The sequence below is a fragment of the Monopterus albus genome, unplaced genomic scaffold, assembly GCF_001952655.1.
Source record: "Monopterus albus unplaced genomic scaffold, M_albus_1.0 scaffold200.1, whole genome shotgun sequence".
Lineage (NCBI taxonomy): Eukaryota > Metazoa > Chordata > Actinopteri > Synbranchiformes > Synbranchidae > Monopterus > Monopterus albus.
This window is the reverse complement of record NW_018128080.1, coordinates 172,597-185,187: the sequence shown is the minus strand read 5'-3', so window position 1 is coordinate 185,187 and position 12,591 is coordinate 172,597. Positions and strand designations below refer to the sequence as shown.

General features: G+C 41.0%; 1 protein-coding gene across 1 annotated transcript in view; it reads left to right on the top strand.

The window, feature by feature from the left end:
* Nucleotides 1-2,132: 2,132 nt before the first annotated feature.
* kpna6 (karyopherin alpha 6 (importin alpha 7)) overlaps nucleotides 2,133-12,591 on the top strand; it is an 11,833-nt gene continuing 1,374 nt past the window's right edge. Inside the window, exons 1-13 of the mRNA XM_020618113.1 lie at nucleotides 2,133-2,299; nucleotides 4,683-4,816; nucleotides 4,956-5,048; nucleotides 5,213-5,312; nucleotides 5,423-5,517; nucleotides 5,912-6,043; nucleotides 6,183-6,271; nucleotides 6,385-6,484; nucleotides 8,504-8,667; nucleotides 8,754-8,832; nucleotides 8,925-9,050; nucleotides 11,580-11,707; nucleotides 12,019-12,203. Of these exons, the coding sequence (XP_020473769.1) occupies nucleotides 2,296-2,299; nucleotides 4,683-4,816; nucleotides 4,956-5,048; nucleotides 5,213-5,312; nucleotides 5,423-5,517; nucleotides 5,912-6,043; nucleotides 6,183-6,271; nucleotides 6,385-6,484; nucleotides 8,504-8,667; nucleotides 8,754-8,832; nucleotides 8,925-9,050; nucleotides 11,580-11,707; nucleotides 12,019-12,203 (1,429 nt within the window). The 5' untranslated portion in view covers nucleotides 2,133-2,295. The remainder of the gene's footprint in view (nucleotides 2,300-4,682; nucleotides 4,817-4,955; nucleotides 5,049-5,212; nucleotides 5,313-5,422; nucleotides 5,518-5,911; nucleotides 6,044-6,182; nucleotides 6,272-6,384; nucleotides 6,485-8,503; nucleotides 8,668-8,753; nucleotides 8,833-8,924; nucleotides 9,051-11,579; nucleotides 11,708-12,018; nucleotides 12,204-12,591) is intronic.

The following is a 12,591-nucleotide window of genomic DNA, read 5'->3' as shown; positions in this document are numbered from 1 at the left end:
GATCCACAAAAATATTCTAAAATTACCTAGTCAGCATTGTACTTATCGGCCCTGCCACCTGGTAGATGTCAGAACCTGAAACAGAGACAGAGAGAGAGGGCCCCAGTTGTCAGATAAAAATGTAAGGAATGGACAGTGCTGAATGGATTTCCAACCCTATATTATGAAGACATATCTCCTCTTTTCCATTCACGCCCCATGTGCACTGACACACTGGTCTCTCCGCACACTACCCTTCCTATGGTGTTATCTCTCTCGCTCTTTATTACTCTCACACAAAGCCTTCAGCACAGAGCCTTGCAGATGTTCTCACTCCCATAGGCTCACTCTCACATTTCAGCAAACTAGCCTTATTATCATATTGGGTGTATTTGAATTAAGGCATTATTTAAATCAGGTACATTTGTGCAATCAAATAAGCACAATCAAAACTTAACTGCTTTTGACGCTTCATAATTGAGCTTGTACTCTGCAAACACTCTAATTGATATAATTAGCCCTTTTATGTAGTACATATTATTTTTGTCTAAATGTGCAAAAGATTTTTTTCATGTGGTAGTAGTCTAAGTCCTGTACGATGTTTTATCTTAGACAGGAACATGATACAAAACAGGGCACACATATGCCTTTAAAAGCTCTTTGCTGGATAAAATACCATCTCTCTAAAAAGTACATAATGAATGTGCAGATGTGCTGAGAAGGCTCTTTTAACTGTCCCAAATTCTAGACAAAATATTGACTTAATTGACATCTGGTTGTTTCTCTCATTGTGCAGCATTGTTGAAAATGCAGGTTTCTCAGCATCACTGACTCAGCCTAGACAGGCAGTGGCAGCTAATGAGATCATTTTTCTCTTTTTAACATGTAAAGCAATATTAAATTTGGATGAAAAAACTAAGCTATTTTTTGTAGTGTTTATTACTTTAGAAGATGATGGTGAGTGGGAAGCTACAGCAGAAGTGACCATTCCCTGTGTACTTAGGTTCAAGACCCTACACGCCTTGCTTTGTGCTTATGATTCCATTACAGAGGCAGTCTTCGCTTTATGACATTGACTAATGGATAGCCTTTGCTTCTCTGCAAAATGTAGGCTGCTGTATGATGTGCTTCAGCAGGCCTAGAAATGAGAAAGGTAAAAAAAAAAAAAACTGACAAAGGAGGCCCTGTGAAATCAGACAGGATGAGCCCCAGTGGACTTGATCTGAGAGCATCTGAATGCTGCCTCTGTAGCACAAATTAGTCCTGTGTGTTTGTGTTATGTGAAACCAGTGAAGACCTGCTGTCCACCAAGGAGAGTCTTTTGATTCATCTCTGCACCTGCTGAAGGTTGTGAACGCTCAGCTTTTATTGTTCAGCTGAGTGAAGCTCAGTCTAAAGCCTGTGGCTACTCTGAGTCAAGGCTCGTGGATCTATGAACAATATTAGCTCTTGTTTGCTAAGAATCTAACAATCATGGGAATCTGTACTGGTCGTGCTACAATTGACTTGACCTCCCACACCCTTTCTTACTGGGGAATTAGACACCCTGACACCAGTGGATAACCCATGATTTCCATTTTATTTGTACAACATTGCCCCCTAAAGGTTTTTCTGGTGCATCTCCTAGCCCCCCTTGAGGGCTCCTGTCAGAGGACAATGTTGCACTACAATACAGTGCAGTAATTTACCACTACCTGCTACCACTACATTGGCCATGGATTCACCTCACTCGTATTACTGTGTCACATTCAATTAAAAAAAAAAAGAACAAATCCATGACTGTTCACACACATAGCCTTTCAAAGCCAGAGGGAGATATGCAGATTCAAGACAAGTGAGGTATCTGAACCATGACAAAAGGTATACAAAATGAGTGAGTATGGAGACATTAAAACAACACTGCAACAACAACAACAACAAAAATCCTGTGCATTTTTGCCTAATAATTGCTATAGTACTCTAATAATGAATGAAAGAACAATTTTTTCGGCTTAGCTTTTTTATTTATTTATTTACCAATGTACGACATCTATTAGAAAATAAAATAAATGAATTAATAAAATGACCATTAATATACATAGATGGCTTTGTATGGGACATATACATTTTACTACCACTACTGGACGTGGATATATGTGAGTGTTTGTGGGGTCGGGGCGTCCTCTAGCGGCAGGAACTCTGTGTTAAATCTTGGCGTTTCCGTCTCCGGCAGACATATTGCTTACAAGAGCAAATTCTGGAAGGCTATAAGAGGGAAAGGATTTGAAATTAATTGCTATCTTCACGACTTGATACGCTCAAACCACATAGGATACAATGGGTAAGCTGTTCGTAAACTCGGGAGTACAGATACACCTTGAGGTACTCAAAGATTCCGTAGTGTCGTGGGACATAATGATTATGAAATCCTCATCCTATCACTGTTGTTTAGCTAGTTAGCTAACGTTGCGCGGGATGAGTTGCTATTTTACTGGCATATTAAACAGTCACCAAACCGTCTAGTTAGTCGTGTAATAATTTCTCTCGTATTATCAGGTGTCAAACAATCTGTACTAATAAGACTAATTCCAGTCCGACAAAATAGCCAGTGTTATTTCTTATCCAACTTAGGGAAACTTGGGCAACGGCTATGTTAGCATCTTGCTATAACGTTGCTGTTTATCCATAGTAGGGTGGGGAAACACATGTAATGTTATAGGTTAAATTTAAGATTACCTTATAGCTTGAGTTTGGCGGTATCGTAACGTTAAATTGCGTGTAACTAGATATTGGCTTGGTTATCGGCAGATGCGGTGTGGGATTCGTCAGCCACTTCCACCCTCTTGTTTTTTACGGCCCAGGCCTTGATAGCGGTAAAGCTAGCAAGCTGTCTTTACGCAAGGTTACGTTACAGCCTATCCTGTTGACATGCAGTTGATACTCCAACACTAACTAGTGCTTTTCAGTGGAGATCTGTTCTTATTGGTGTGTATGTTGATTGTAACATTATAAGAGACTTTTCACCGACTCAGAAAACGGTATGTGTTCAATTAAAAATTATATTTATCTGGCGCAGAATTGTTTCCGCGCAGTGGCTAGCTATTATGTTAGCCTTCACATTGTTGTTGTTAACTTGTACAAACCCACGGAGTTAAGGTTAGGTATTGAGGTCAGTATAATTGTATCACAAACGTATCACTTTGAATTGTTTGCCAAAAAAGTGGAAGTCCGTAAGGTGGTAAATCCCATGCAGAAAGAAATCATTTTGACTGCTTGCTAACATCAGCTAACGTGTCTTGTCAGGCTAGCCAGTTTGTACAAGTGACTCCCGGGGTGTCCCAGTTTTCCAGATTATTCCCCACTCAGGATTATGTTAGGTTTATGTGTATGGTGTGTAAAAATAGGAATGAAAACGGAACTGGGCATCATGTAGTCCAGGACTCGTTTGAAGAGATTTTAGTTGATCTGCTCTTGAGATTTCTGACAACACACAGGAAAGTTTTCCGCCCCATAAACATTGTTGTGGGATAGTGACGTCCTGGTAACAGCTAATCCAAGTTTACATCAAACAAAACCAAATCTATCGGTGTGGCCAGATAGCACAAAGTTAGGTTGGCAGGATTTCTCTGAAATGCCATTGTAGGTGTGCTCAGCAGGGCTATTTTTGTGCCGTCCAGTTCAAACAGTCAATCCACTTCACATACAGCACCTAATCTTGCTAACACAGTGCAGAAACAAGAGCATCAAGCCACAACCTGTGCACGGGTGCTGCTATTGCTCAATGGCTTTACCATTTGGCCAGGTTACACATAAATAAGCTTTACATGAGGCTGGTTATGCTAATGCCCTCAAACCATAACATGATCTTAATTTGTACCACTTATTTAACCTCGCAAACCCCTGCTGTTACCATAGATGCTCTTGGCACAGAAGGTTGGCACCATTCTTCACTGGTGGCAGATTTCAATGTTGTCCCCACCTCTCTTTCTCTCTGCCCTGTTGCTCAGTGACTCAGGGATCTGCCCACTGCCCTGATCTGGTGGCATGACTACTGCACAAATGCTGAGAATGCTGAAGGCACTTTGTCCTGTGTGGGCAATTTATGCTAACTCTGCAATTTAACTCTACTGAATAAATACATTTGTTCTGCCCACCAGCTGACTGGCTGATGAATATCTTAGCTATGTATGTATTTTTAGCCTGTGTTGTCCAGTTTCTATGAACTTGTTTATACAAGGGCTTTTATATAGAGAGAGATAGACCTGTGTACTCCCTGGTGGCTAGGATTCAGCGCTCTCGCCGCTGCGGCCCGGGTTTGATTCCTGGTTGGGGAACCTCTAGCTGCAGGGGTTTCATGCCAGTGACTTCTGTGCTGGTCCCAAGCCTGGATAATTTAGAGGGTTGTGTCAGGAAGGGCACCTGGCTTAGAAACGTAACAAATTTCGAACCATGCGAATTGTCAGTGTGGAAACAGATGATTCACCGAGGAGACCCCTGACGGCACAAGCCGAAAGGGGAGGAGGAGAGACAGACCCGTGTACATGGTTTATCACCGTCATGACCTATTTTTAGAGATGTGAGAGAAAGCAACCTTTGCCTCTCACATGCTTGCATACTTTATTCTTACACATGGTGCACTCATTAAGTCTAACTTGGATGAAGCAAGTGTTGCACAACTTTCTGCTTGTCTTGTTCTTCATGTTTACCTATGTATGACCCATCAGAGCCGTCAGCCAGTCCGGCAAAGGATAATTACAGGATGAACCGCTACAAGAATAAAGCGCTGAACCCAGAAGAGATGAGGCGCAGGAGAGAGGAGGAGGGCATCCAACTCAGGAAACAGAAACGGGAACAACAGGTATCACACTAAACCTGTCCATCTCAGTCATCCGATCCTTTATCTCCCTGTCTGAGATTATATCACTATGGAGTTTGTGTGAAATGAAAATAGTGCAGCTTGACTGTGCTTTATGGATCTGTCCATTTTATAATTACAGCTTTTCAAGAGGAGGAATGTGGATGTTCTCAGTGAAGAGGAAGCCATGTTTGAGAGTCCACTGGTGGACTCCTATCTTAGCTCTCAAGTAACAGTGAGTATCTGTTGTTCTAGTACCGCTTACCAAGACGGCCTCGCAGACACACTAAAGATTTATTTTAAATTGCATTTCAGTTTTGTTCCTTATAGTTTTCGACCCTCTTCTTCCAGCTCATTAGTTGAGAATGGTTTTTAATGCTTGTGCTTGTACTGTTGCAGGAAGGAGTCATCACCAGGGACATGGTTGAGATGCTTTTCTCAGAGGATCCAGAGCTTCAGCTCATTACAACACAAAAGTTCAGAAAACTACTTTCCAAAGGTACATACAGTGTTCTTGTAGTGAGTCTGCATAACAGTATTAACAGTCATGAAGTCTCAACAGGCAAAAAAAAAAACATTTACATCTGGTTTTACCTGTGTTCATTTCAGAGCCCAACCCACCAATTGATGAGGTTATAAACACGCCTGGAGTAGTGGAGAGGTTTGTGGAGTTCCTCAAGAAAAGTGTCAGCTGCACACTACAGGTCAGATTGTAAAACACTCAGCTGCAGAGTTAGAATGTCTTCTGAGCAAAGGGCTTCCATCTAAGGTCTGAAAGTAATATATGTGAAGGTAGTCTGATGTTTTCAAACGATGTCAGATGTGTTCCATGCACCCATATACAGCAGACTTTTTGTTGATGCAGGCCCCCATACACCGTATCTGATGGTATGGAAATCAGGGCAGTGTAGACCTATTGGTCTACATTAACCAGGTTGCTCTACACAAAATAAAATCATCTGAAATGTAAATGTTTTGTTGAGGTGGTTCAATGCTCCAATAAAGATCCTCAGATTTCCTTTCTTTGAATGAAAATGTGTTGAAGCTCTGTGGTTAAAACAGTTTAAAATGCAGCTTATTTTTTTCTGTGACGTGCAGTTTGAAGCAGCTTGGGCACTGACCAACATAGCATCAGGCACATCCACGCAGACAAAGACAGTGATTGAGGCAGGAGCAGTGCCAATCTTCATAGAACTTCTTAACTCAGACTTTGAGGATGTCCAAGAACAGGTAACGCACAGTTCCATTTTGCTTGGTTTAACATGTTGCCTCCATTGTGACTATTGTCTGTCGGTTTTGTCTTGCATTGTTCTATAATCATGTCCATTGCTGATAAGTTAATAGAGACTTAAAAACCTTTTTTCTTTAGGCTGTGTGGGCCTTGGGTAATATTGCAGGAGACAGCGCAGTGTGCAGGGACTATGTGCTGAACTGCAACATCCTTCCACCATTATTTTTTTTTTTTTTGTTTTTTTTTTGCCTGTTTAGAGACATGACTTATTTGAGTTCCCATCTTAATTTCTACCTTTTAACATATTTCTGATATGATGTGTTTTGTTCTGTCATTTCAGGCTTCTGACCAAATCCACTAGATTGACCATGACTAGGAATGCAGTCTGGGCTCTATCTAATCTCTGTAGAGGAAAAAACCCTCCGCCTGCTTTTGAAAAGGTACAACAGTAGTGATCTAATTTGAGAACACTTTTTGAGGATACTTTTTAATGCTATGGACAGTTGTGACTGTTAAAGCACACACAATGGTTAATAACTATGTGGATGAAGTAGCAGGAAAATGCCTTTAGTAGTTAACTCATAGTCACTGCTGTTAATGCAAAACCTGGGTCTGCAGCTGAAGTTTGATAGTTGTCATTTCTAAGCCATAGTAGATGACATGACATATTTATCGACTCTCAGTTCAGATAAGCTGCTCGACAATGTTTACGCTGCAAATATTGCAGCACAGGGACAGTAGTGTAACAGTAAGTGTTGGTTTCTCCCATGTCACAGCCACACTATTTGACTTTTTTTTTTTTAAAACTACATAAATCCAAATTCTGTACATTTGAATAAACCTACAGTCTCATAAGCAACACTCCTACACCTATTTTATAGTCTCCATTCTCGCCCGTGTGCCCAGTGGCACACACCAAAAATGATTTCACAACAGCTGGTGTGTAGTGCGCATTGGTGTCTTTTCAGCTGGTCACACACCTCCCAATCTTTGTAACTTGCTGCGTGCTGCCCACAATGCACAGCTGGAAAAGTAGGAAATGGAGGTGTTGGGGCATACACAGATTTTACACTCACCAGTCACTTTATTAGGTACATCTGTACAATTGTATGCATTTCAGTGCAATACGTCTGCCTTTAACATCTGTTTATGATGCCCACAATGTTTTTGGTAAACTTGTCATAAATATATAAATTCAATTATATGCTTATTATTGAACTGGCAACCTGTCAGGGGTGCACCCTGCCTCTTGCCCAATATCAGCTGGGATAGGCCCCAGCCTATTCAGGAATAAGCGGTACAGATGATGGATGGACATGCTGGGTTGCCAGGGGGTGTGAAAGCACCTCCATCTCTATAAACATCTATACAACCTTGTACAGACATATGGCTTGGCTAGCTAGCCGGCTAGTTTGTTCCAGAACATGCTTCCTGTAGAGCTCTTCTTCAACTGATATTCAAGTGGCGTAGATTGCGCAGTGTTTCCTCCAGAAGATTTTTCAGCCACGGCGGAAAGAGGATGATAGTTTCTCTTGAACGCAAGCCCTAGAATCTTTGGTTATGTCATGCAACACCTGACTTTTGGTTGGTAATTTTTATGTAAAACAAGGAGATTATTGCTAAGATGCAAGTATTGCACATAAATAACTGTCAAGGCTGCCAGTTACTTGACAATGGAAGAAGTTAGAACAAATAATATAAGAAAAATAAATAAAAAGATAAAATGCACATAATCGCCCCCCATTCTGCCTCTCTCACCACTCCCCCTTCTACCACTTCATTGCCTCTCCTCTCTTCCTCATTTTCATTTTTGGAGAAAAACTTAAACATTTTTGGCTGAGTTTCCTCTTAGGTGGTGCCATGCTCACATTAGCATTAATAACAGCCAAATAACTTAATGGGAAATCATCTCACATTTACTCAAACTTCATTAAAACACATTTGCTCTTTGATTACTTAGTGATCAAATGTATTATGTTAAACTATTATAACAACGCTGAATACTGACACATTTGTCTAATGTAATGAAAGTGCAGACAAGGGACAAACGCAGTGGTTCCATGAGAAAATATAAAATATCACAAACTTGCAGTAACTTGGAGAAGCCTGAGTGAAGAATCGGTGAATGCAACGCCTCGTTTCCACAAACCTCGGTGTGCGTACGAAATCCATTGAAAGCAGTGTTCTCAGGTCACACGTTTGGTTTTTACGTATTTCCAGGTTTGTTTTTTCTTACCAGAGCTGTCAGGGAGGAGACGGAGTGAGGCACCTGACACTGTGTGTGTGTGTGCGTGTGTCTCGAATTGTAACACCAAGAATCAGAATTGAATTGTGGGTTTGCCAAAGATTGCGCCAAGCCTGCTGAAAAATATTGACTTGATGTGTCTGTGTGATACATAGGTGGTGTTGAATTCATGTTGTTTCTGATCGCCAATATGCATAATGTCTGTGATGTCTAGGTGTCACCCTGTCTGCCAGTTCTGTCCAGGCTTTTATTTAGCAGCGACCCAGACTTGTTGGCAGACGCCTGCTGGGCCCTGTCCTACCTCTCAGACGGCCCCAATGACAAGATCCAAGCTGTCATCGACTCTGGCGTCTGCAGGCGCCTTGTAGAATTACTCATGTAAGTTCAGTTACACTTTTGTTATTTTCGGCACACTAAATATGGCCTGTAAATACAAAAATGATCTGTTATCCCCCATTTTGCAGGCACACTGACTATAAGGTGGCTTCCCCTGCCTTGAGAGCAGTAGGAAACATTGTCACTGGAGATGACATTCAAACGCAGGTGAGGGTATATTAAACTTCATTAAACCTGTCAAAGTGGACTTCTACATAAACAGCTTGTAAGGTCTTTACCCTCTGCATTGCCTTATGTAGGTGGTGTTAAACTGCTCAGCCCTGCCCTGTCTGCTACACCTTCTCAGCAGCGCTAAAGAGTCGATTCGCAAAGAGGCATGCTGGACCATCTCCAACATCACAGCAGGAAACAGAGCACAGATACAGGTCTCGCACGTGCACACACACACACACACACTTTGGTGTTTTCATATCTAGAAAATAGTTTTTGGATATTACTGTAGTACGCTGCCAGTGATGCATTATTCATACATTTGGTACCCCATTTAGCCTCCCTAATCACAACAGCATAAAGTTAGACTTGGGTTCTCTGTTTTGTGATAGTGTCTTTAACCCAAACCACAGCTGCTGTCATCCTTTGATGTCTGCTGTTTCTGTAGCTTCATTTTACATTACAGTTGTGATTATTTGCATTCATATATAATTTTTTTTTTTTTGGAACCACACTACTTCAGCGTGTTGCAAAAACCAGTTTTTCCCCTTGTGTATCAGTAGTTTCATCTTATCTCTAGTCATCTAATATGATGCATGTGGTGGCTGTGTAGTAGGAATGTTGCCTTTAAATGTTTTAATGGGACACTAATCCAAATATAATTGAAACCTTTTATAACCATGGCTAGCAGTTAAAAAAAATCAATATTTAAACTACTATTTGATGTTTATATCAGTAAACTCTAGTAACACTTGTAAAAATTGTTTGTTTCAGTTATGATTAGCTGAGAAACAGATTGCGGCAATTTTTTATACAAGTTAACAGGTATATTTATGTATGTGATTGTACTTGAAATATACAGTGGGTACGGAAAGTATTCAGACCCCCTTAAATTTTTCACTCTTTGTTATATTGCAGCCATATGCTAAAATCATTTAAGTTCATTTTTTTTCCTCATTAATGTACACACAGCACCCCATATTGACAGAAAAACACAGAATTTTTGACATTATTGCAGATTTATTAAAAAAGAAAAACTGAAATATCACATGGTCATAAGTATTCAGACCCTTTGCTCAGTATTTAGTAGAAGCACCCTTTTGAGCTAATACAGCCATGAGTCTTTTTGGGAATGATGCAACAAGTTTTTCACACCTGCATTTGGGGATCCTCTGCCATTCCTCCTTGCAGATCCTCTCCAGTTCTGTCAGGTTGGATGGTAAACGTGGGTGGACAGCCATTTTCAGGTCTCTCCAGAGATGCTCAATGGGGTTTAAGTCAGGGCTCTGGCTGGCCCATTCAAGAACAGACACGGAGTTGTTGTAAAGCCACTCCTTCGTTATTTTAGCTGTGTGCTTAGAGTCATTGTCTTGTTGGAAGGTGAACCTTCAGCCCAGTCTGAGGTCCTGAGCACTCTGGAGAAGGTTTTCGTCCAGGATATCCCAGTACTTGGCCGCATTCATCCTTCCCTCGAGTGCAACCAGTCATCCTGTCCCTGCAGCTGAAAAACACCCCCATAGCAGTATGCTGCCACCACCATGCTTCACTGTCGGGACTGTATTGGACAGGTGATGAGCAGTGCCTGGTTTTCTCCACACATACCGCTTAGAATTAAGGCCAAAAAGTTCTATCTTGGTCTCATCAGACCAGAGAATCTTATTTCTCACCATCTTGGAGTCCTTCAGGTGTTTTTTAGCAAACTCCATGCGGGCTTTCATGTGTCTTGCACTGAGGAGAGGCTCCCGTCGGGCCACTCTGCCATAAAGCCCCAACTGGTGGAGGGCTGCAGTGATGGTTGACTTTCTACAACTTTCTCCCATCTCCCGACTGCATCTCTGGAGCTCAGCCACAGTCATCTTTGGGTTCTTCTGTACCTCTCTCACCAAGGCTCTTCTCCCCCGATAGCTCAGTTTGGCCAGACGGCCAGCTCTAGGAAGGGTTCTGGTCGTCCCAAACGTCTTCCATTTAAGGATTATGGAGGCCACTGTGCTCTTAGGAACCTTAAGTGCAGCAGAAATTTTTTTGTAACCTTGGCCAGATCTGTGCCTTGCCACAATTCTGTCTCTGAGCTCTTCAGGCAGTTCCTTTGACCTCATGATTCTCATTTGCTCTGACATGCACTGTGAGCTGTAGGGTCTTATATAGACAGGTGTGTGGCTTTCCTAATCACGTCCAATCAGTATAATCAAACACAGCTGGACTCAAATGAAGGTGTAGAACCATCTCAGGGATGATCAGAAGAAATGGACAGCACCTAAGTTAAATATATGAGTGTCACAGCAAAGGGTCTGAATACTTATGACCATGTGATATTTCAGTTTTTCTTTTTTAATAAATCTGCAAAAATGTCAAAAATTCTGTGTTTTTCTGTCAATATGGGGTGCTGTGTGTACATTAATGAGGAAAAAAATGAACTTAAATGATTTTAGCATATGGCTGCAATATAACAAAGAGTGAAAAATTTAAGGGGGTCTGAATACTTTCCGTACCCACTGTATATGAAAAATATACTGGATTAAAGAACATGAGTCCTGAGTAATTTTTTTTTTTTATTCTGCTATATTCCAAATTTGTAATAAACAGATTACTTTAATCTGTAATAAAGATCACATTGATTATGATTTGAAGCTGATTTTGGCCCATCTGTTACGTGCCCTTCCAGGTTTTGTTGCTGTGAAACTTGATCAATATTGAAATTGCTTTAGGAAGCATGCCTCTTATTTTGTCTTTTTTTTGCTTCACAGACCGTAATTGATGCAAACATCTTTCCAGTCCTCATCGACATTCTACAGAAGGCGGAGTTCAGGACCAGGAAAGAGGCGGCCTGGGCCATCACCAATGCCACTTCCGGTGGAACACCAGAACAGATCAGGTCCGTCTTACAGTACATAAGTTATCAGCTTATAATAACTTGGTTTATTGTTAAAAAAAAATTTGGGCAGTGTTCTGCACAAAGAGGTACTATGATGGTAAAAATTACAAGTATAAATGAGATAAAAATATGAAAACCTATTTCAATCCAAATTAGTACCTAACTAAAGCTGTGTTAGTATAATCAAATCCACATTAAGAACAAAATCAAGGTTATAACTTTGAAATGAAACACCTGGAAAATCAGAAAATACTTTGTGACATCCCTACAGTCTTCAAACATCTGTTTTGTGTGTTTGTGTTTGCATGTAGATATCTGGTGAACTTGGGCTGTATTAAGCCCCTGTGTGATCTGCTGACAGTGATGGACTCCAAGATTGTTCAAGTAGCTCTCAATGGGCTGGAGAACATCTTGAGGCTGGGCGAGCAAGAGGCCAAGCAGGAGAACAGTGGCACTGGAGTGAACCCTTACTGCAGCCTCATTGAAGAAGCCTATGGTACTATATAGGAAATCCACACAAACACATGCATACTGAAAATCCCTATGATATGGGCTTACATTTCAGTGGTTGCTGATGGGTAGGTAGGTAGAACTTTATTGATCCCACAGTGGGGAAATTCCAGTGTTCCAGCAGCAGTAAAGGACAAAACAATATGACACCATAAGAATAAACACCCCACACATATCTTGAGAAAACAAGATCCAGGTACCTGGAAAAACCAAACAAAAATATAGTATTTCAGAGACAATCGAGAAGAATAGACTTCCCACAGTTTGTCCCTGAGACACAAGTCAAAAAAGATATCTAGGAACAAGACAAAAAAGAATAGTATTGAGAGGAATCAAGAAAACAACCAGGAAATCAAGAACAATTGAATATTACT